This window comes from Ochlerotatus camptorhynchus, unplaced genomic scaffold (assembly GCF_037179485.1).
Source record: "Ochlerotatus camptorhynchus isolate MF236.1 unplaced genomic scaffold, CSIRO-AGI_Acam_v1.1 ptg000423l, whole genome shotgun sequence".
NCBI classification, from domain to species: Eukaryota; Metazoa; Arthropoda; class Insecta; order Diptera; family Culicidae; genus Ochlerotatus; species Ochlerotatus camptorhynchus.
In genome coordinates, this window is record NW_027040909.1 from 1,504,407 (window position 1) to 1,527,103 (window position 22,697).

The 22,697-nt window shown below is 38.4% G+C and overlaps 1 protein-coding gene across 1 annotated transcript; it reads right to left on the minus strand.

Moving 5' to 3' along the window:
- Nucleotides 1-1,179: 1,179 nt before the first annotated feature.
- Nucleotides 1,180-21,292, minus strand: LOC135711183 (transmembrane protein 170A). Its single transcript, XM_065233966.1, has 2 exons — nt 20,512-21,292; nt 1,180-3,508 (listed from the first exon to the last, which is right to left on the minus strand). The coding sequence occupies exon 2, from the start codon at nt 2,969-2,971 to the stop codon at nt 2,579-2,581; it is 393 nt and encodes a 130-aa protein (XP_065090038.1). The 5' UTR covers nt 2,972-3,508; nt 20,512-21,292; the 3' UTR covers nt 1,180-2,578.
- Nucleotides 21,293-22,697: the final 1,405 nt, after the last annotated feature.

A 22,697-nucleotide genomic window follows, 5' to 3' on the forward strand; every position in this document is an offset into this window, starting at 1 on the left:
TCACGCCTTCCTTCGGGAAGTTAAGCCGTTGGTCCCCGGTTGAGTTGATGGGTCGATTGGTAGGGTCCAGGTGTGGGAGCTGCCTCCCATTTGGTAGCATTCGGTAGCATTGGAGTACGGAAAACAAATCTCACGTCACTTTTCAATAGGTCCTATCTACATTGATCGATTCTCGTCATCGACACTCTCTTTCCTAAATAACTCGGCTTCACAAATGTTTCCTGCCGTCTTCGTCGAATTAGATGCTAGATTTTTGCTTCTTCCATTGAAAATATCCGGCCGTGGCGATTCAAAGATGATGAAGGTTGATCAAAATAATTTGTACCCCTGCTTCCAGTTTGATTACATGAGCATTTTTTGTGGACGTTGGTTCTGAATATGGACAAACAGGCAGATGAATTCTATTCCTACTCTTTACTGTAATAAGCTTGGTGGCCCTGAAAAGAGCCGTTTTGTTGCCAAAGTTGGTGATGATTTAACCTCCAAAACCAAACAGAGTGCGTCTCTGTCACTTCAAAACGTAGATGACATCCATGGCCGCTTACGCTTGGCGTGTTTAGTGTAGGTGACAGCATCACGGATCTCATTTTTCAGAAACACCTTCAGCACACCTCGTAAATCAGACCGGAGATACGTCAGACACCGCCACGGCGAGCCAGACGACGGATGGTGGTTATCTTGAAGAATTTGCGTTTGGTTTTGAATATGGCGATGAATGTGCAAAATATTACGCAATTCCTTCCTCCCTATTCGCACGCGCCCGAGGATCGGAGGCGAATGCCACTTCGACTTGTTTCGTCTATTTACTACTCTCTGACGACTGTGCTGGGGAAGCAGCAATTGGTAATTGGTGGATTTGTTAGTTAATTCAACGCTTTTGGACAATGCTGGACATTTACCCGTTTTTCAAAAGTTTCTTGTTAAAAATCAACATTAGGAAGCATTGTTATCGATGCGTAGCCATATTTCTGATCGATTGGTGATAAAATTATTGAAATTGGACCAGGGGCAGCTGAGTTATTAACGTTCAAAATCTTTCTCAATTTGTTACATGTTCCATTTTCGGTTTTCACAAAGTGTACCCCCATATAGAAATCAAAGACGTAGTCCTACGTCAAAATAAATAAAACACTTTAAAAAAGTCACAAAACTCATTGATTGACAACAAAAACTTCACGATTTTTTTACTATCGACTCATTGACTTTTATTTATTTATTATGATTAAAACCTGCTCCATTCTAAGCATCCAAGAAAATGTTTTGCTTTGATCGGTATTGTGTTTCGTTTTCTTCCATCATTTAGTTGATAATAATTTCCATTACTAGAGAGAATTTGACTTCAGCTTAAACACAATAACCGTTTTCCTATCATCGCTTCCTGGTTGATGCTTCTTCGTTTGTTTACCCTTAAATAAACCAATCGTTCGCACTGATGGTTCTGTTACTGTTACGCCCACATTTTTTTTTCCACTTAGCAACTAAGATACACATCCTATTTTCCTTGACTTTTTTGTCTCTGTATTCATCGCTTCGTTAAGAAACCTAAACAAAAATATACATACAAGCCCTTTCTTTCTACTAATAAATATGAAGAGATGGAACTGAAATTGTGGAACCAATGTACAAAACTTATAATAGATCACTATTTTTTTCTACATAGAATGTCGAACTCGAAAGGACAGTTACTACTATTCAAGGAACAAGGAAAAACGCAAATAGATTTAGGTATACTATTTGAGAAGTTGGGGCAAACCAACAGGGAGATAAGACAATGGCAATAAGCGCAAAATGACAAATAAATAAATTCTTCGCATGGTTTTTCTCCCCTCTAAAGTTACATAGATATGCTGCAGGACAATGTTGCTGTAGTATAGCGCCGCCACGTATGATAATGGGAAAACTTGGAACACAAATGAGGCGAGCGTATCGAAAGCACGGTTTTCTGCTCTTGATTCTATGATAACGATGATGATGGATGGTAAATAGCACATTTAGGTTTTTGCTTTAGTGGCGTTTGATTTGCTTTAACTAGGTTTGCATTTTCCCATTTAATTTTCGCTACTAATTAAGTTCAATTATTTGTTTTAGGTATATATCACTATTCCTTTTTTGTTGTTTTTGACTATGTATAATCGATTCTGCCTTTTTCCTTTCCCTTCTTTCGTCGCTTCAAAGCTGCTGCATAGCAGCTTATTCCATTAGTCTTAGCATTTTGCTTGCAGTTTCGCTCGTTACAGCAGTTTAGCTTACGTTTGTATCATTGTTTTAAAACAAAATTATTGAAATAGTTTTTTTCCGTACGTCTTCGTCTCGTGTCTCGTCGCGTTATATGGCCCTTGCGTAGTTGTCCCGAGGGATTTGTTTGTTTCGTTCGTTTTTTCCTTCTTCTCTTGCGCATTTTGATAAAAACTGGACTATCGTAAAATGGCTAACGTTTTGTTTTGCTTCATTTGATCTATTTAGAATTTCCACTAGTACAATAATTTAGGTGTGTGTTTACGTTACATGTATGGGTGTATTTGTATTTGAGTGAATAATAGTCCGCCCTAGCAGACCACGTGAAGGGGAGCAATGGCATTTACAGTGTTGCCAACAGTCGCGTGAACCCGAGACAAGCGGACAGAATGGTTTGACCGACACCGTACACCATCGCCAGGATAGGCGACATCGGTAGATTCGAGGCTCTATGTACAAAGGCAATGGTGGCACTACTGACGGTGCCTCCGGTAACCGGAGAAACCACACCCATTACTAGGATGAAAATCGAGAAGAATCTACCGAACTTGTGCTTGCGCAGCGTAACGAACGCCACAACCGCCGCACCGGTGTGAATGATGATGGACGAAAACAGAGCCCACAGGAAGACGTGGTACCACATATCCACAAACTTGGTTAACGTACTCGTTCCTACACCCCTTAGACCGATCACATTGGCTATCGTGTCTAGCTCCGCGATGCTTTCGGAATACATTGCTTGCACCGGATGGGAAACCAGTCTAGGTTTTCGATTTCCACCTTGCCCTAACTTCTAAGACCCCTAATACTACTAATCTCTCGACTTCACCCAAAACCACCTGTCTATGAGTTAGTGTTAGTATGCGCTTCGAGATCCGTCCCTATCACAGTCTCACAGTGTTACACACGGAGACAGGAATCAACCCAATCTAGATTGATCAAGTAGGAGCAGTATCGTCCTGGGGGACGAGTCCCTCGCAATTGTAGACAACGAGACCGTTGTAGATGTTGTTTTTAGAGATAGCAGTGGCTGCACCGTAGAATCTAGAGCTAGACCGTTTATGGTGGCTACTATTTGAATTGACGACCTTCGGTGCTTGAGCTGCGGCGCTAGTGTTCTAGTGCTGGTAACCTCCCGAAGGGTAGCGGTCTTCCGACGACGACAGCTATTAGCAACGATGGCGGTAGAGTAAAACTGAGATGTTGCTGGCGTTGGTGGTGGTCGCAGCAGATAGTGCGATAGATACGCACCACTATGCACCATCGTGCGGTTCTGGAAAGATTCGGAGAAGAAATTAACCATTAGAAAGGTAATGTTGAGCATGGTTGAATTGAATCAGGATTGAATATCTGGTCACTGAGATTAAAGTTCAACGATTGAAATCAGCTGTAGCAGCAATGGCACATTCAATATCAGATTCAGTGTTGGCAAAATCATCAATCAAATGATATTTTTCCGCTCTCAATTGAAGCAAAATATCATGTTTGATATTGCTAATTGCATCTGAAACTGGACTGTCCCAAAAATGCAAAAAGTGTGATAAAAGTGCACGTTTCCGTCAAATCGTTTTGATGTCTTCGGAGCACTTATTGCTTGCATCATAAGGAATAAGTGCACCGAAGACACCAAGACGATTAGACGTAAATTTGCAGTTTTATCACACTTTTTAATAAGCGAAAACGCGCTTATTAGTCCAATTTGGTGTGAAACGCGCAATATTAATTTTACAAACTCTTTTGATACTGTGGGACTATTCACAACGTGTAAAGTCGAAGCTGAGAGTTGAATCGACGCAAAAATGATTCCGTTGCACCTCGTTTTCTTAGAAAGAGAGTGTATAATAATGCTATCTCTTTTTTCTCTTCACCGATGGAATTTCACCACAGTTTGGTGAAATTTGAAGCTGGTGAATTTTGTTAGCTTGGATATTTCCAAGGGGGGAGGTGGCTGTCAAATATGAACAATCGTCGCCTACCTCGCATAACTGGTTCCAAACGTAAACAAGCCATAAGAAACCTACAGCGTTTGTTTACGTTTGGAACCAGTTTCATACAAGAATGATCAGTAGGCTGATTTGACAGCACGTCCCCCCCCCCCCAGGATATTTCAAGCTGCGGTATCACAGCTTGCAATTGGCGTTGACGGCGACTATGTGCATGGTAACCGCGAAATATACAATAATGACTATAAAAGACTCGATATTCACTACAAAGTAAGTATTTCCGATGGAGACTGGGACTACTCATTAAATGAATAAAAAAAAATACCCATTTATCAGTATTTGTTACTCACAAATGAATATGTACTTACTACTTATTTTTATAGTTCTAATTACTCAGAAATGAGTTAAATTTTACACATTTAATGGGTAGTCCCAGTTTCCCTAGAAAATGCTTACGTTTTAGTTGGGTATTTTGCGGTTACCGTGTACCGTGGACCCCCCCGACCAACCATTTCGTTAATTTTCTTTAATTTTCTATATATCGATCTTCAAAGCCATTCATAAGAAAAATCGATAGCGATCGTCACCATTTCATGAATAATTGTAAAGATGCTAAAAGTCTAATCGTGAATCGTTTATAAAGATCTTTCTCAAAATATTGCTACCAATCGTTACCAATGTTAAAATATCGATTGTGTTGCCAGATCAAAATATCGATTTCTGTTGTAAAATCAAAATATCGATACACAACTGCTGATATTATTTGTGATTTTTTATCTGCATAGTTTCTAGTTTCGATCCCATGCCATCTGGGGTGTACTGATTATTTGCTGTTTTGTTTTGATTCTGCGTTCCGTTTTGCAATGTTCCATTTCGCTTTACTCCGTTCCATGTGCAAAATGACGTTTAGGCAATTTTTAGTTTGCACGCCGTGCAGATAAGCGGGGTTCAAATTAGAAAGTGTTCAGATTAAAACCGGTCATATTACCGGGGGTCCACGGTAGCTCTTTGCTTCTATCAGGGGAAACATGTCAGAAGGGTCTAACTCGAAACGTAAACAATGACTTGGAGCGTCGGTTTCTTAAGTAGAGCTACACACTTAATCACGGTTTCCTTGTGCGGTAATTTTTTTACAGTTTTCGAACTGTAAATCACAAAAACTACCGAACATTCAGCTGTTCTCAATAAAATTACTGACGTTCATTAGTTTTTGCAAGAAACTACTGAATGCGGCAATAGTAATCACTGAATTGACCGTAAAATAACAGTTTTACGGGAAATGACTAAAACTCAGTAAAATAGAACACAGAGTTTTCAGTACTGATTATGTTTTACTGAAACAGTCATTAAACGAAATTCCAAAATTACTGATCACACTAGTAAATTGGACTCCTATACGTCATTCTCCTCCGTTCCACCAGGCGCACTTGACTTCAGAAATTTTTGAGTGAAAACAGCGACATGTTTGTGAAAATTAGTTAAACGACTGGAAGTCAACGGAGGAGTGCAAAATCATACGAAATCGGGCAGTTTATGCACTCCTGCATCGACTTCCAGATGTTCCATTGAATTTGCAGCAAAAATTTCAATTGTGTGTAGCAGTGCTCCAGACTTACGCACGCAATCTGGCACTCCAAGAAAGCAACCAGCCGGCTGAACCACGAGGAAGTATTAAGCTGGACTATAGCTCAAGATTAGTCTAAACAGCATCATTGCTATTATGCCTCTAAACAAATAAACCTGAGTCCCCTAATAAAGATCTTAAAATATCCGAAATATCAGTGCTAACATTTGAAAACGGCGCAAAAGCCATTTGTAAACAAATGGTTTGTGGGCCCTTTACTCGCTACCCGAAGAACGCCCACGCAAACCAACAGCATCGTCAGGAAGGGGAAAATTTCCCCTACCCGATGTTGCTGTTGTGTCGCGTGGGTGTACTTCAAGTAGTGAGTAAAGGGCCCACAAACCATTTGTTTACAAATGGCTTTTGTGACGTTTTCAAATGTTAGCACTGATATCAGAGTTGGTTGGAAATGCTAACATGAAGCTTTAGTGTGATGATTTATTAGCTAGAGAATGATCTTTAGAAGAGGGTAGGTGGATAGTTCCGTTAGAGTACGGCAGTATGAAAATTGAATAGAAGTTGAAAATGAGCGAAGGGCCATTAATGCGACAGTTTTTCAAGATAGACGCACATTTTTGCCTAACCCGTACGATGTACGCGGGGACTTGAAGTATGTCTCCAAGTCCACAGCATTTCCAACCAACTCTGAAAATCGTTAACTTCGCGTATGAAGTAACATAAAAAACACTTTGAATGTAACAACTCAAGGCGGGAGTAGCCGTCAACAATGCTGATGATGGTACAGCACGCAACAACCACCCTACTGCTTTCTCTCTGAGATGATCACGTTGGTCATGACGAGAGGAGCAACACAATAGTTGGGTAAAGAAGAACTGCATTATAACACACCATCGACTGGAAATGCTCTCGCAACGTGGAGCTTTAGGTAGTGATGAAAACGTCGCTAGAACTATTCCACAGCCGCAGTCAGTTTATGAGCAACAAGAGGGACGCACATTTTTGCCTGTGGACTTGGAGACATACTTCAAGTCCCCGCGTACATCGTACGGGTTAGGCAAAAATGTGCGTCTATCTTGAAGAACTGTCGCATTAATGGCCCTTCGCTCATTTTCAACTTCTATTCAATTTTCATACTGCCGTACTCTAACGGAACTATCCACCTACCCTCTTCTAAAGATCATTCTCTAGCTAATAAATCATCACACTAAAGCTTCATGTTAGCATTTCCAACGAACTCTGAAAATCTTTAACTTCGCGTATGAAGTAACATAAAAAACACTTTGAATCCGAAATATTTTATTTATAACTCAGCAAAAATAATGTAAACAAAAAACTAAAATGGTAAATTTTGACATTTCAGGGATTTTTCCATTTACCGAGTTTTCAGTTAAACCAAAAACTACTGAGTTGATTGCTGAAAACTCAGCTGTGTAAAACCCAGTAAAATTTTACCGACTTCGGTAATCTAAACTCTGTGTGTAATAAACTATAGAGGAAGAATAGCGCTGCCGTCGCTGTCGAAACATCTTTTCCTTACATCGAATAGGGACACAACTGTCAAAGCGAGAAAAAACTATACAGTTTGACAGTTCTGTACCCGGTATTATTCAACATCAGACACCAGCGCTATTCTTCCTCTATAGTATATTAGCTCTATTGTTTCTTACGAATGACAAAACACTCATTCAAACTAACTAAATTATCTGACAGATAAATGTTTGTTATATGAGCTGGTGTGGTCATTCAAGAGAAATCGACGTTCAAAGTCATTGTTTACGTTTCGAGTTAAACCCTTCTAACATTATTGTTTATTGTTTATTGAAAAATTCAACTGACAATTATTGTCTAAATGAATAAAACTTAAACTAAATAGTTACGGTCAACGGTACGGAAAAGGCCAAGTAGCCGATGACGAAACACGTCAGCTGATACATTGAAGTCGAACATATAAAAAAGTTGTTGAATTGCCGGCGGATTGCTGATTGAACATACACTGATAAAAATTCAAAGATTGTTTTTATGTGTCCCACACATGATTTTTTGCAATGTGATCAACAAATGATAACTATGTGTCGTGGACCCCCGGTAATATGACCGGTTTTAATCTGAACACTTTTTAATTTGAACCCCGCTTATCTGCACAGCGTGCAAACTTAAAATTGCCTAAACGTCATTTTGCACATGTAACGGAGTAAAGCGAAATGGAACATTGCAAAACGGAACGCAGAATCAAAACAAAACAGCAAATAAGGCAACCAGAAACACGCTGATAGGGTTACTAGAAGTTCAAATTAAAAATGAACCCCGTTAATATGAATGAGGTGTTGTTCAGATTAGCTAGGGTCCACGGTACTTAATATGTGTACACATAAAAGCCACTTGTAACCACACATACTATTCATTTGAGTCATACATTTTATGTGTGCTTCTAGGTGGATTCTGTTTACGTGTGGTCACATGAAAATGATGTGGAATTTTACAATAAAAATGTGTAGAACTCTATTAGTGTAGCTTGAGCGACCGTCCGTCTTACCTCTAATGCACACGAGTGAAACTTCGGATCAGAAAATGGCTCCACTTGTCATTTGCGAACACTAGCGCACCTAGCGGTAGACGGCATCTTCTGCCTGCAGTTAAGATAGGCAGCATGCTATGATAGTGTGAGTGCACATAGAAAACCCGTGTGGAACGCTTCCACAACACATTGCTTGTTGAGCAGCAAAACGAACCACTTTTTGATTCATCGATTTGTTTGCACTTCCCCTTCTGTTCTGTGCTCTAATGGCTCGATTCCCAGGAGACGATTTTTCGACGACACCATTTTAATAGAAACTAAGCGATCGATTCAACCGATGGTGAATAGGAGAACGTTTAAAAGAGTGTTGTGAGCAGAAATTTCTGCCGTGAGACATAGGAAGCGGGACACTTATCAACTTTTTTTTGGTAAATGAATTCATCTGAGATGCTCCAAAAGTTGATCTACAGTTGAAAAAAATAATTCTGTATCGTTTTTGCAGGGATCATGCTGATGTTAACGAATATTTTTGATGAGAAAAATTGAAAATTAGAATAGTGCCTTGGTTATGATCTACCGGATTTCTTGTGTGTGAATAGGTTTTTTTAATGCACCATCAACGTAGAGTGCGCCACGTTAGTTCGAGAAGAAACGTCAACCAAACCGTTTGTATACATCAGAATAAGTATTTTCCCCAACGCAAATAACAGCATTTTTATTCAAAATCTTGCCAATTTCCATCGGTAATTGTCTTATTGTACGATTTTCCAAAAATCTGAACTAATTTGCACCTTAACTATACACATACAAGAAATCCGGAAGATCCTAACCAAGGTTGCAAAGATTCATTTCAGCTAAAATAATGTTTTTCGGAATAATAAAACCAAAAGATGGTATGATGGCATGTTTTACTTGTAACTTACAAGAAGAGGTTACAAAGTATGCGTTGGAAACATAAAACCTGTAAATTTTGCTTTCTATGAGTCACAATCAGCGATTTGCTGATCGCTGAGTGAGTGAGTGAGTGAGTGAGTGAGTTTGTGAAAAATCGCTGATTGTGACTCTCATGAAGTGAAATAAACAGGTTTAATATGTCAAACACATTCTTTGCAACCTCTTCTTGTATCCTACCAATTCAAAATTTAATCATGGCATCTAATTATTTCATAATTTAAAAAAACATTGTTTTAGCTGAAATGAGTCTTTGCAACCTTGATCATAACCACTAAGGCACTTTTCTAATTATCCATTTTTCTCAACAAAAATATTCCTGAACACCAGCAGAATCTTTTCAAAAACGTTACAGAATTAAATTTTTCAACTGTAGATTAAGTTTTGCAGCATCTCAGATGAATCAATTTATCAGGAAAAGTAAAAAAGTGTTCCGCTTCCTATGTCTCAAGGCAAAAATTTATGCTCACAACACTTTTTTTGACGTTCTCCTATTCACCACCAGAGGTTGAATCGATCGTTTAATTTCTATTAAAAAGGCCTATGTAGAGTGCAAGCGAGTTCGAGAGGAAACGTCATCCAAACCGTTTGTTTAAATGAGAATGATGATTTTTCACAACGCAAATTAAAGAATTTTTCATTGATAATCTTGCCAATTTCCATCAGTAATTACCATATTTTACGATTTTCCACAGATCTGAACTGATTTGCACATAAAATATTCACACACAAGAAATCCGGAAGATCATAACCACCTAGGGACTATTCTAATTTTCAATTTTTCTCAACAAAAATATTGCTGAACACTAGCTGGATCCTTTCAAAATTGATACAGGATTAAATTTTTCAACTATAGATCAAGTTTTGGAACATCTCAGATTAATCAATTGATCAGGAAAAGTGAAAAAGTGTTCTGCTTCCTACGTTTCGCGGCAAAAATTTCTGCTCACAACACTCTTTATGACGTTCTCCTATTCACCACCAGAGGCTGAATCGATCGCTTAGTTTCTATTTAACCCTCCGTTACTCGCGCCAACTTTTGTAACACGAGTACTCGCGCGTTGTATTATCGTTTCAGTTGAAAACCGGAAAATCCCACACGCACTAATTGAATTTATTCTCGTTCTGTACGTTAAACATTACGTCGGACATAGTGCGCTGTATTCGCACAATGATGCGCTATTCGTACAGAACGAGGGTAAAATCGAATGTCGCGTGTGGGTTTTCCGGTGTCCAACTTGAACAACAATACTTTGTGCAACAGTGTGAGTTTTCCATTCCCATTTTGCAGCCGAGCTACCAACGGGTATTCCTTAAAAAACTTGTTTTTAACTAAACAAGCTAAACTTTTATCACAGAAAAACAGATAGACAAATAGACATAACACATTGAATATTTCTCACTGTAAAACATCGTCGCTAAAACATTACCGCCATCTGTTGAGTACACTGTGGTAGGCACTACGCTGAACAGATGGCGGTAGTGTGTAAACGTCAAACGCAAGGGAATTGACTATGTGCGCCACAGGTGGCGGTACTACCAACTACGATACTTTTAAATTGTCCGTTAAATGCTTGTCCGATGAAAAACTTGCGAGAGTTATGTCTGTTTGTCTGTGCTTTTATCACAGTTAACCACAAAAAAATGCGGATAATAGAGAAAATGTGAATGGAAACCGCGTAATCGGTGTCCGTAGTACGTGGGATTTGAATTAATTGGTTACAACATGGAAAATCTCAAGATCCTGACCAGATAGAAAGTTACTGTCTTCGGCAAAGTTGTTCTAGAGATCATATCCTTTTCGCTGCTGGAGAGTAGTTCAGAGTTTTCTCACTACATAGCGCTAGAGTACATGTGAAATTATCGCATGTGATATATCTCGAGATCATGACCAGATAGAAAGTTACTGCCGTCGACAAAGTTGTTGATGAGATCAAAGACTATTTATCGTTGCACAATAGTTCAACATTTTCTCAATACGCGGCGCTAGTATACACGTGAAATTCTCTTGTAAAATATCTCGAGATTCTGACCAGATAGAAAGTAACTGTCTTCGGATTGATTAAAGTAGGCTGTGCTGAAAATCTGACGTGTTGTGACACGTTTTTTCCTTCCGTAAATTGAACAATTATGATTTCAAAATACTTCAAAGTATGTGACAAAATTGTTGTTGTGTTTTTCCCCCTTTATTTGGTTGCTGATCCGGTCAAAATCTATCGGAGGCCGTTTGCCCAACCTGTTAACAGAGTCAAACTTCAAAGTGCATTTCTTCACAAGCTACTTATTCATCTCTATCTACGGCTCTTTGTGAGAGAATTGCCTCTGATCCACGCTGACGAGTGGCTTGAAAATGTTCACTTGAAGCTTAGGAGCTGGTATAGCAATTTTTCAGGAACAGCTGATAAGGAGGAGCTCCACTTAACTATTTGGGTGAGATCGCTCTTATTTATTTGCAAATAATTATGTTTTATAGAAGAAAAGGCAAAGTTTTTCAGGAAGTCAAGATCTTTTCGTTGGTGGAGTAGTTCAGAAAATTTTCGTGCAATTTTCGCATAAACAATAGCTCGAGATCCTGAGCAGATAGAAAGTTACAGAAATGTCTCACTACGCGGCGCTAGTATACAGAAATTCTCATCTAAAATATCTTGAGATCCTGACCAGATAGAAAGTTACTGTCTTAGGCAAAGCTGTTCAGGAGAACTGTGCTGGTGAACAGTAGTTCAGAATCTTCTCACTAGGTAGTGCTCGTATACATGTTAAGTTCTCGCATGTGATACATCACTAGATCCTGACCAGATAGAGAGTAAATGTCTTTGGCAAAGTTGTTCAGGATGTCAAGATCTTTTCGTTGGTAGAATTTTCTCACTACTCGGTACTAGTATACACATGCAATTCTCGCATATACAATAGCTCGAGATCCTGACCAGATAGAAAGTTACTGTTTTCCGCAAACTTGTTCAGGGAGTCAAGACTTTTTGGCTGGAAAGTAGCCCAGAATTTTCTCACCACGTGGCGCTAGTAAACGTGTACAATTCTCGCGTTGTTCATGAGGTCAACGCCTATTACTTGGTGCACAATAGTTCAGTATTTTCACACTACGTGGCGTTAGTATACTCACGAAATTCTCGCATGTAAAATATCTCGAGATTCTGATCAGATAGATTTCGATAGTGGATAGTAGTTCAAAATTTTCGCATAAACAATATCACGAGATCCTCACCAATAGAATGTTACTGTCTTTGGCAAAGTTGTTCAGGAAGCCAAGGCCTTTTGGCTGGTGGACAGAAATTCATTTTTTTCACATCATTGCGCTTGTATACACGTGCAAATCTCGCATTAGATATATTTTGAGACCTGCTAAACTGTCATCGGCAAAGTTGTTCAGGGGATCAAAACTTTTTCGTTGGTCGACAGTACAGAATTTTTTCACTACGCGGCGCTAGAATATACGTGAAATCTTTGCATATATAATATCTCGAGATCCTAAACAGCTAGAAATTTACTGTATTTGACAAAGCTGTTAAGGAGATATCAACCTAAGTGAGATAAGACAAATAAATTCTGGATTTCTTTTACTGATTAAGCTTTTCATGTAGATTTGTAGATACATAAATTGGGGTGAGTCGATCCATTTGTATACCTCTGATAAATTAGTGGTAACACGTATCTCAGATGGAAAACATTAGCTTAAAATATCAATATCGCTGAAACTTCCACCAAATGAATGTTTAGAGTCTCCCTTTCATTTTAGGCTGATTTCAAAATGTCTTTTCGAGGGGTCTAGAACAAAAAGAAAATCCCTGTATTTACGTGTGCACGGCCAACGAGACTGATGGAGAAATTTATAAAACCGTACACTCCCTAAAAACGTCCGTTCGTTCTTTTTAGAACATTTGAAAGATTTTGAATGGAAATACGAAGAGGCAAATTGCTCAATATCATTTTCAGATTTTGTATAACAAAGGTTCACCCAAAGTTACACTATTTTTCAAAAATTACTCTGAAGAATCATGATTAATTTTCTCAGAATTGACTTGAAAAAAAAATTGAAATTAAAGGTAGTAGTAGAACCCTTATGCTATACCATTCATACCATTCAAATAACCTAAGGAGATCAAAAATTGGAAGTAAAATGAGAGAGCTTTGAACAAAACACATTTGCATGTTCACCATCCGGAAGAACTTTGCCGCATGTACAATTTTGACGATGACAGTTACTTCCTGACCTTAAGCTATTGGAAGATTGCCGCAAAAGCTCAACGCAGATGTCGCCACTGCATGATGATGATAATGTTGATAAATCCTTCCAAAATAACATTCGAATTGAAGAAAAAAACGTTTTTACGATCAGACTGATGTGCATCTTTCACTTTTCCAGGTGAACTTTCATAAGATATATTCATTTCATTTCACGGCTGCATCAATGCTGCATCGTAAATATGATGGTAAACAGAAGTAAATTGCTCAATTACTCAAAATAAAGATGATTTGTCATCTTGTTATCACTTTGAAGACCATCTAGCACCATTTTATTGATGAATCTACGTTAAGGTCGACCAGCAGATGGAAATGATGATAAAATAAAAATGACGTTTTGCTACCTGTCAAATCGTATGGAATATTTTTTAGTACATCATCACTTTTGTGGTTTTGGATTTCAAACTTAGGTGTCGCATGCACTGGTGCAGTTTCGCGTAGATTCATCAATAGCATGGTGCGTGTTGAGTAAATCAAGTTCCGGTGCGTTTTCCGTCGAAAATTGTGAGTATCAATATGTTTGCTTAAAAAAGCCAAAATGAACATTTATTGAATATTGGCGTCCTATACAACTAATTCTCTTTTACCACCAGCATGATGCAACCTTTCCTAAATAAATTCACTTAATTTCCACTTTCATCTTACCATTTTCTGAAAAATGCAGCTGCGCAGGAGGTAACCTCTCCCTGTGGGTGCAAACTTTTTTTTTTTCCTTTGGTTTGTTTTTTCCGTCGATCTTGTTTTCCGTGCTGAGCACCAATGCTACCGACGTGCCAGGAAGGCAGCTCCCACACCTGGACCCTACCTATCGACCCATCAACTCATGAACCGGGGACCAACGGCTTTACTTCCCATCCGAAGGCGGCGCCGACTGGGATTGAACCCAGGCCTGCTGGGGTGAGAGGTAATCACGCTTACCACTACACCACCGGCGCCGTTAGGGTGGGTGCAAACTTGTTATGCATAATTTGCCATGAAAACATCTCCGATCCATACCGAAATAATAACAAATAGTTTTCAAACATGTTTTCTTACACGATTCAAGCAAAAGTTTCCACGGGAAATTATTAGTTTTTCTTTATGGACCGATTTGCCCCAAAAAGCGTCTGTTTTACTTGGAAAATTTGGAAACTATACTCCTTCTAGTGGTTCTCACTTCGAAATGTAGGTGGCGAAAGCTTGGAAAAGTTTCACTGCAAGACGCCAATTGGAAGATTGCCGCAAAAGCTCAACGCAGATGTCGCCACGGCATGATGATGATAATGTTGACAGACTGCATATAAAATTCGTGAAAATTAGCATTAAATCATAATTTTTATCAAGCCTGCGTAAAATCCTTCCAATATAACATTCCAATTGAAGAAGAAAATGTTTTCACGATAATACTGATGTGCATCTTTGACTTTTCCAGATGAGCTTTCATTAGATATATTCATTTAATTTCACAGCTCCATCAATGCTGCATCGTACATATGTTGTAAACAGAAGTAAATTGCTCAATAACTCAAGATAAAGATGATTTGTCATCTTGTTATCACTTTATAAACCATCGAGCACCATTTTATAGTATGGTGCGTGTTGAGTTAATCAAGTTCCGTTGCGTTTTCCGTCGAAAATTGTGAATATCAATATGTTTACCTAAAAAAGGCCAAAATTAACATTTATTGAATATTGGCGTCCTATACATCCATTTCTCCATTATCACCAGGATGATACAATCTTTCTTAAGTAAATTCACTTAATTTCCACTTTCATCCTAGTGGAAATCGCACATATTCACCATTTTCCGAAAAATTCAGCTGCGCAGGAGGTAACCTCTACCTGTGCGTGCAAACTTGTTATGCATAATTTTCCATGAAAACATCTCCGATCCATACAAAAATAATAACAGTTAGTTTGCAAACACGTTTTCTTACACGATTCAAGCAAAAGTTTCCACCGGAAATTATTATTTTTTCTTTATGTACCGATTTGCCCTAAAAATCGTCTGTTTTACTTGGAGAATTTAGAAACTATCCTCCTTCTAGTAGTTCTCACTTCGAAATGTAGGTGGCGAAAGCTTGGAAAAGTTTCACTGCAAGACGCCAATATCGCAGCTCGGAATATCAAGCTAACAAAACTCACCAACTGCAAATCTCACCAAACTGTGGTGAGATTGAGTTTAATGATTTTTGCTTTACACCCGAATGCAGCCGAAACTTCCATAACGGCTTGCAGCAGTCCCTTTGCGTCTGCCATCGGTGAAGATTAAAAAGAGATAACAAACTATGCTTTCTCTTTCTAAGAAAACGATGTGCAATGGAATCATTTTTGTGTCGAGTCAACTCTCAGCTTGATTATTGCACGCTGTGAGTAGTCTCGCAATATCAAAGGAGCTCGTAAAATCAATATCAAGCATGATATTTTGTTCCAATATCACGCATGATATTGCGAGCGCATGAGAGCGGAAAAATATCAATTGATTTCTGATTTTGCCAACACTGTCTCAAACTCTTCTTTAACAACGTTTAACTATGGAAAGTTGTACATTTTTTAAGTTTTATATATATTCAAAAAGTCCCTTTCAATTAGAGAACGTTTAATGAATGGATAAAATTGCAAGTTGTTGTGACTTTCGATCGAAAAACATGTTAAATCTAACTTACAAGTGTAAATGAGCAACAATGGTCATAAAGTACATAAATGGAACGAGCTGAACGGATGATTTAGTTGTGCCATATCAATAGTTAATAAATCCGTACTTTTAAACGCTGCATTTGAAGGCAAAAAAACTTAACAATTACCAGTATACTGTTAATTTAATCAAACATTAACCATTATTGTGAATTAAAACAAACTACCGTGAAGTGCCATAATTTCAAGCGTCGCCTATTTCCGCGCTTTTTTCCTCAATAATTTGTAAAGTATTGTAATATTTTGTAGATTTATATTTTTCCCATACACTAGTCAATAATACCTTTTAAAAGTTCTACCTTAATTCAAAATATCCTCATTAAAGAGTTGTTAGAATTTTTCAAAAATGCACGACATTATGAAATGTACGGTAATAATTTTTTGTCTATGTCAGCTCTTAAGCGAACCCCACACGGTGAGAAATATTGTCAATACTTACAAGTATTGACAATAATATTGATGATGTGAATACAGAAATATTGTCAATACCGATGTATTGACGTCAATATAAAATGTATTGACAATACGATTATTGTCAATAAAAGCAATCGTGTACGGTCCACATTAGGTCAGATTATTTATACTGATTTTAAGATTGTTTACATAGCCATGAACGATTTGATGTTGTTAAGCAAATCAATGTTAATTTTCCATTACTCTCAAATTTTTCCATCCTGATGTAGATTCTGTAGAATTACACAAATAATCGCTAATTTATGAGATTCAAAATTGCCCTATTTACCCCTCGATTTACCCCTCTCGTAAGGAAATAGACAGACGGGCTAAAGGACGACCACACATTCGACACGGGATGGATCTAACCCAGTCAAATACTATTTAACTCCGATTTCAATTATTAATAGCCACGTTCGGTGGAAGACTCTTCCCCTCTGCCTTCCTTCCAATCATTTCCGCTGCGCTATGTTCAGCTGGCGGACGGACGGGTGATAGATACATATGAACAAGACACAAGTAGCTACATCCGATATACGTGTACACTACAAATGCTAGCACATGATGCATGTATGCCAGCTTAGCAATCTGTGCATGTATTAAATTAATAATTTACACTGGGTGTTTAGGGGATGAATTGTGGAACCAAAAGAAGTACCCATTACGACAAAACGGTATTGTGCGTAACTCCCCATAAACAGATACATTAATTGAAATTGAAAACCAGCCTGTTTCAACTCTTCCGCTCTTATGGATGCAAGTATGGAATGGAAGGTGAATCACGATTCGTGACTCATGAATTTGTTTGAGTAAACGTTACGTTACATATCTGCTATCTAGACCATCGTTCCCCTCGTGCTAGTCGCCGCCAATAACAATCAGCCGAATCGATTAGTACAGTCGTCACAACAGTGATGCGACAGTTGATAATTTTCATATTTAAATAGCAAATTGCATGCTATTGTAAGTACAGTCTAGTAAGTACTAAATTCATAGAAAGGCCGCCCTTTCTCATGTTTATTTTCCGCCGGTATCTGTTCCACTACCTATCATACCTATCAGCACATACTTTCCTCAGTAAATCCCAATGTCCTCTGCTGGAATTGAACCAAGACCTAGCACTTGTGATGAGAAGCAATCACGCTTACCACCAACCACCGGCGCCGTCGCTGTTGTACAAATGTAGCGACTTATCTTGAACACAGACTGAGTAAAGTCCAAATTATTCGACCAATATGAATTAGCAGGGACAGCAACGATTTCTTCGTGGTCGTCTGTCTGTAATTGATTTACTTTCGTTTGCTTTTGGCATGGTTCCAAATAAACAAAAGTCCACTTTGTTTGCATCGTATTCTACCATCTCACAATGCATCGAATTACACTGTCCATATATGAGTACGCCTGTACCGTCGTCAATCACTGAACGGTCAGTGGCGCTCTTGATAATATGTTTATAGACGCCTGTCTTGCAAGTGGACCGAAGCATCTGGCAAGCGTTTTGCGTGTAACGTAATGAAAACAAGAATATCGGCAGCGTATTATAATTTTTTTTTTGCTTGCGTATGTGCCACCACCGTATAGTCGGAGGGGAAGGTCAGTGCGTGGTAAACTACGTCAGTCGTGTTAATGGTATAGTAAAATTTAATAGGTTAGGTAGTGCCTGAAGAAATAAGGAGCACATTATTGCAATTACAAGCAATGTTATCGCTTGGTTTTGAAAACAAGTACTTTGTTTCTGGGACGACAGGCGATTTGAAATGAGAACTAAAAACATCTTCAGTTAAACCACAGACAATGTTAAACTATTCAGCCAACCTTGTGTCCTCAGTGCATTCAAATTTTATCAGCTGAAATCTATCCAACATAACATAATCTGCTCTTAACATAGTAATTTCACAATTCTCTTATTGAGGCATGAATTCGTGCATTGCGTGGCAAGCATATTGACGATGACCTTCAAGACATGCCTCTTCGAAGATTTCGTAGCTTATCGCTTTTAGAAATTCCTTACCATCGAACTAAGACTTCGTGCACAAATTACGTAACGCATGGAGGAGGAGAGAGGGCGCAATGGAAAACTTAACGTAACATATTTTTTTTCCTTTGTTTAACGTCGGTCTCTGTTCCGCAATCTAGTGCCAATCACCGACGGACATCGATTGCCATCCATTGACGGCAACCGAATGTGCAGGAAGGCAGCTTCCACACCTGCGTAGGATATCGCACCCATTCACAACATACATGGGCCGGGTAACGTAACATATTAACCGATGCAAATAATAATTTAAACACAAAAAAAAACAATAATTTGCTGGACCTCTTGCATAGGGGGAGGGTGTCTAAAATCTGGATTTTTTGCATTTCGTAATTTGTGTACCGCGCCTAATTGTGGTATAAACAATCCGCTTGACTCGTGCTTTTTACAATAACGAAAACAGCGTTTAGTCATAGGGTTAGGGAACTTAGTTTAGATTGGTTGTAAGGTGCTAAAACTGTGCTACTTAGTCGAAGACGGAGTGAATAAATAAATGGTACTCTTTGGTGAGATGGACCAGTTATGGTCTTTGGAGCAACTTCGATGCAAAAATTAACTAGAAGATAACAATTTTTGAAGATTGTAATCAGGGTTGCTGTCATTTATTTGCTATAAAAAATGTTTTTCGAAATTATGAAACCATTCAATGGTATTTTGAACTTGTAAGCTACAAGAAGTGGTGGTAAAGTATGTGTTTGACATATAAAACCTGTCAATTACACATTCAGTAGGGTCACAATTAGCGATTTTATGATCGATGAATATTCACTCTTCATTTTCACCGATCATAAAATTGTAACATGACAAGTGACAAACGAAATAGAAATGTTTCATGTGTTAAACACATACTTTACAAGCTTTTTTTTTTTAATTCTTTATTAAAGAGATTTTTAGCCTTAGGCTAGTTCATCTCTAACTTTACAAGCTCCTCTAACTTACATGTGCAAAATATCCTTAAAACATCTAATGATTTCAGAAATCTTGAGAAAAAAAAAAAACATGGCAGCACCCTTGATCGAAATTTTTGATTGATCTGTATTACTCCGAATGTCGCTTGCTCAATTACATTATTAAAAATGACACTACAGGTTCAAAATTTTCACGGAAAACGCTACCGTCAAACGTTTAGTGGTATCTCCTTATGTTGTCCATATTATACACTGTCGTTCGATTGTCATGGGAAGTTAGAAATCAATTAATTAATTTTACCATGCGTATATATTAGCCCCGTCACTGATCCACCTGATGAGCAATCAAATTGCGCATTCCACATTATAAGTATGAAACAACAAAGCAAAACAAAACACCTATAGACAGGTTTTCTTGTTCAAACACCCGTGTGTCCTTGGAAGTGAATATGTTTCAATCAACCGTCGAGGCTCCCTTTATGCTTCTACTCTACAATGAACTCTTTCTATTGTCGGTAATCGGTTAAACTGATTTGTTCGTCTTATCACCGTCAATACAATTGTTATGAATCATGCAACCCTGCTTTATTCATTATCAACCAAGATGATGGAACTTTATTCAATCAGGGAGTGTACTTCCATTGCGCTCCGGCTCTAACTTTTCCGTAATCGTTGCTTGTTGATAACAATTGTCATTGAGTGCCTAGAATGTGATTCCTATTTCTCGAAAAGGGGTTTCAATCCGACAAACGCTATTTGCTCATTTAATTCTGTTAGGGCAGGATTCCAAAAATGGCACTGCATCGAGTGAGTATCTATACTACGTCTACACAATCGATTTATTTATTTAGCACAAAACAACACACCGAGCAGGAACGGAAACGTCAACAAAGTGACAAATCAATGGTCATAGAATCAGACAGTGTTTCCTTTAGTGGAGCAGATTGGATCCTTACCTTTGTATCAGTTATTGCTTCTGACTCTAGCGATGACCTTTAATCTACGTTTTACTGCGTACATTTAGGACTCACTTATGATAGTAGTGTTTGCCGCAGTTTTTTTTTCTTATTTCTTGCTAGACTACTCTGCAAGAAGAGCGAACCTAGTCACTACTCACGCCGTCTCGCCCTAGAGTGCTTCTCCACCTCCGTCCAAAACACTGCCACAGCCAATCCACCACCAGTAATTGCGAACACAACAGCCTTGAAGAGCCAGGAGGAATGTTTTCATAATCACTTAGCCAGATTCACTTTCGTTTCAGTGAGCACTCTTCATTTTTCCTCTCCATTATGCACGTTTTGTTATTTTTTTCGCTTTCGTTCCGATATCTATCTATGCACTCAAATTGTGCAGCGAATGATAAACTACATACGCCTTAGCTTTGATACCAATCAGTTTTTTTTTTGCATCAGCCCTTCTCTGGCGTTTTCATTATACATTTATCACACACAAGGGATACCCTTCAGATGTTGACGGGAAGTTCCAAAATGGGGCGCAGACCAACATCGGTTAAACAAAACACTAGTCAGTACAAAACAGTTATATTTTTCGTCACTCGTACAAAAATCCAATCGTAACATAAATCACTTTCGCGTCATTTATCTAATGTTGAACATTATTTTCGTTTTTCAATGCAAGCAAAAAATATACACGTACAGGAAAAAGGCGACGTCGCGATCAGTAGAGGAGGCGATACGATTTTGTCGTCTGCCGTCCACTAAGCCTCTTCTCTTCGTTTTTTGGTATTTTTTGTTTGGCCATCCGCAAAGGGAATGACGTTTCTAACGTGAAAAGGGGATTCCGCCCATGAAATGTCATTGTCGACAATCGAAGTCCGACAAAATTGTCGGAATAGATATTTTCAATTACAGCGGTTAAAACAGGAAAAAAAAAATTCACAAATGTTTATGCTTCGATGCATTTTTTAAAAATTCAAAAGCTGGGTACTGCGAACACAGCCGTTTTTGTTTTGCAAGTCAGCAGGAAACAACTTGAAAATTTTCCGATATCGCAAATTGTTTTGCTAATGCACTGCTCACAATTTGCATATACATGCTGTCGAAAGTTCACCCTTTGCTCCATAAATCAAGAGCCACATGTGAAAAGGGCATACAAGCTTTTTGTAAACAAACCTTTGTAAGCTCTTTTCTCGTCAACCGAGGGTCGCCCACACAAACCAACAACATCATCGGGAAGGGGAAAGTTCTCCCTACCCGGTGAGGTTGCTGGTTTGCGTTGTTGTCATATGGGTGGCGAGAAAAGGGCCTAAGAAGGTTTGTTTACACAAAGCTTGTATGCCCTTTTCACATGTTGTTCTTGAAATAACGTGTACATGGTGTTGGGAATGCACCTACCCACATGACTCTTATAAAGTTTGTTTGCATTCTTCCTTCAGCAGTTCGTGCAGGTTCGTTCGTTCGTTACATTGTTTACATCCAAGTATTTGAGCAAGTTTTTTGTTGAAGAATATTAGTAAAAAAATGCCGAAATGACAATATTTTCCACATTGACCACAATACTTTCTCTGCCGACGGGGATTGTATGAGAAAAGTATCACTTTTAGCATCTCTAGATCGTTGGATTCTTTTTGACAGCACCAGTTGGATTCTTTTTGACAACCATTTCGTGTTTCTCCACACCACTCAGTTCAAAAGCAGTTATTTTCGACGCATTATTTTAGATTGCAAAAAGCTCGCGTCATTTTGTGTAAAATATCAAAAGGAATCGAATAGTGCGAGCTTTTTGCAATCTGAAATAATTCGTCGGAAAAAAACTGCTTTTGAAATTTTCCCAAAAGCATCAAAGTAAATTGAACCTTAAATTTGACACTTCGAAAATAAATTAATGTCGTTTTCGTTTTTGTGGTGTAGTTAACCAACAAATCAGTGCCAACATTTCAAATGGGCGTAATTGCATTTGTAAACAATGGCTTTAGTCGTCGATTTCTCGCGAATGATGTTGAGCTGTCAAAGACTCACGCTTATTCCTGCTTCACAGCAAAAAAAATGTAACATCGATCAATGTAATTCAATCTGATGTATGAAATAATGATGTAATAGCAAAAAGCAGATACAATATTACCATAGAGGTAACTCTAAGACTAGAAGGTCCCGAAATAACGTGCTCAACTTTTTGGCTCAGC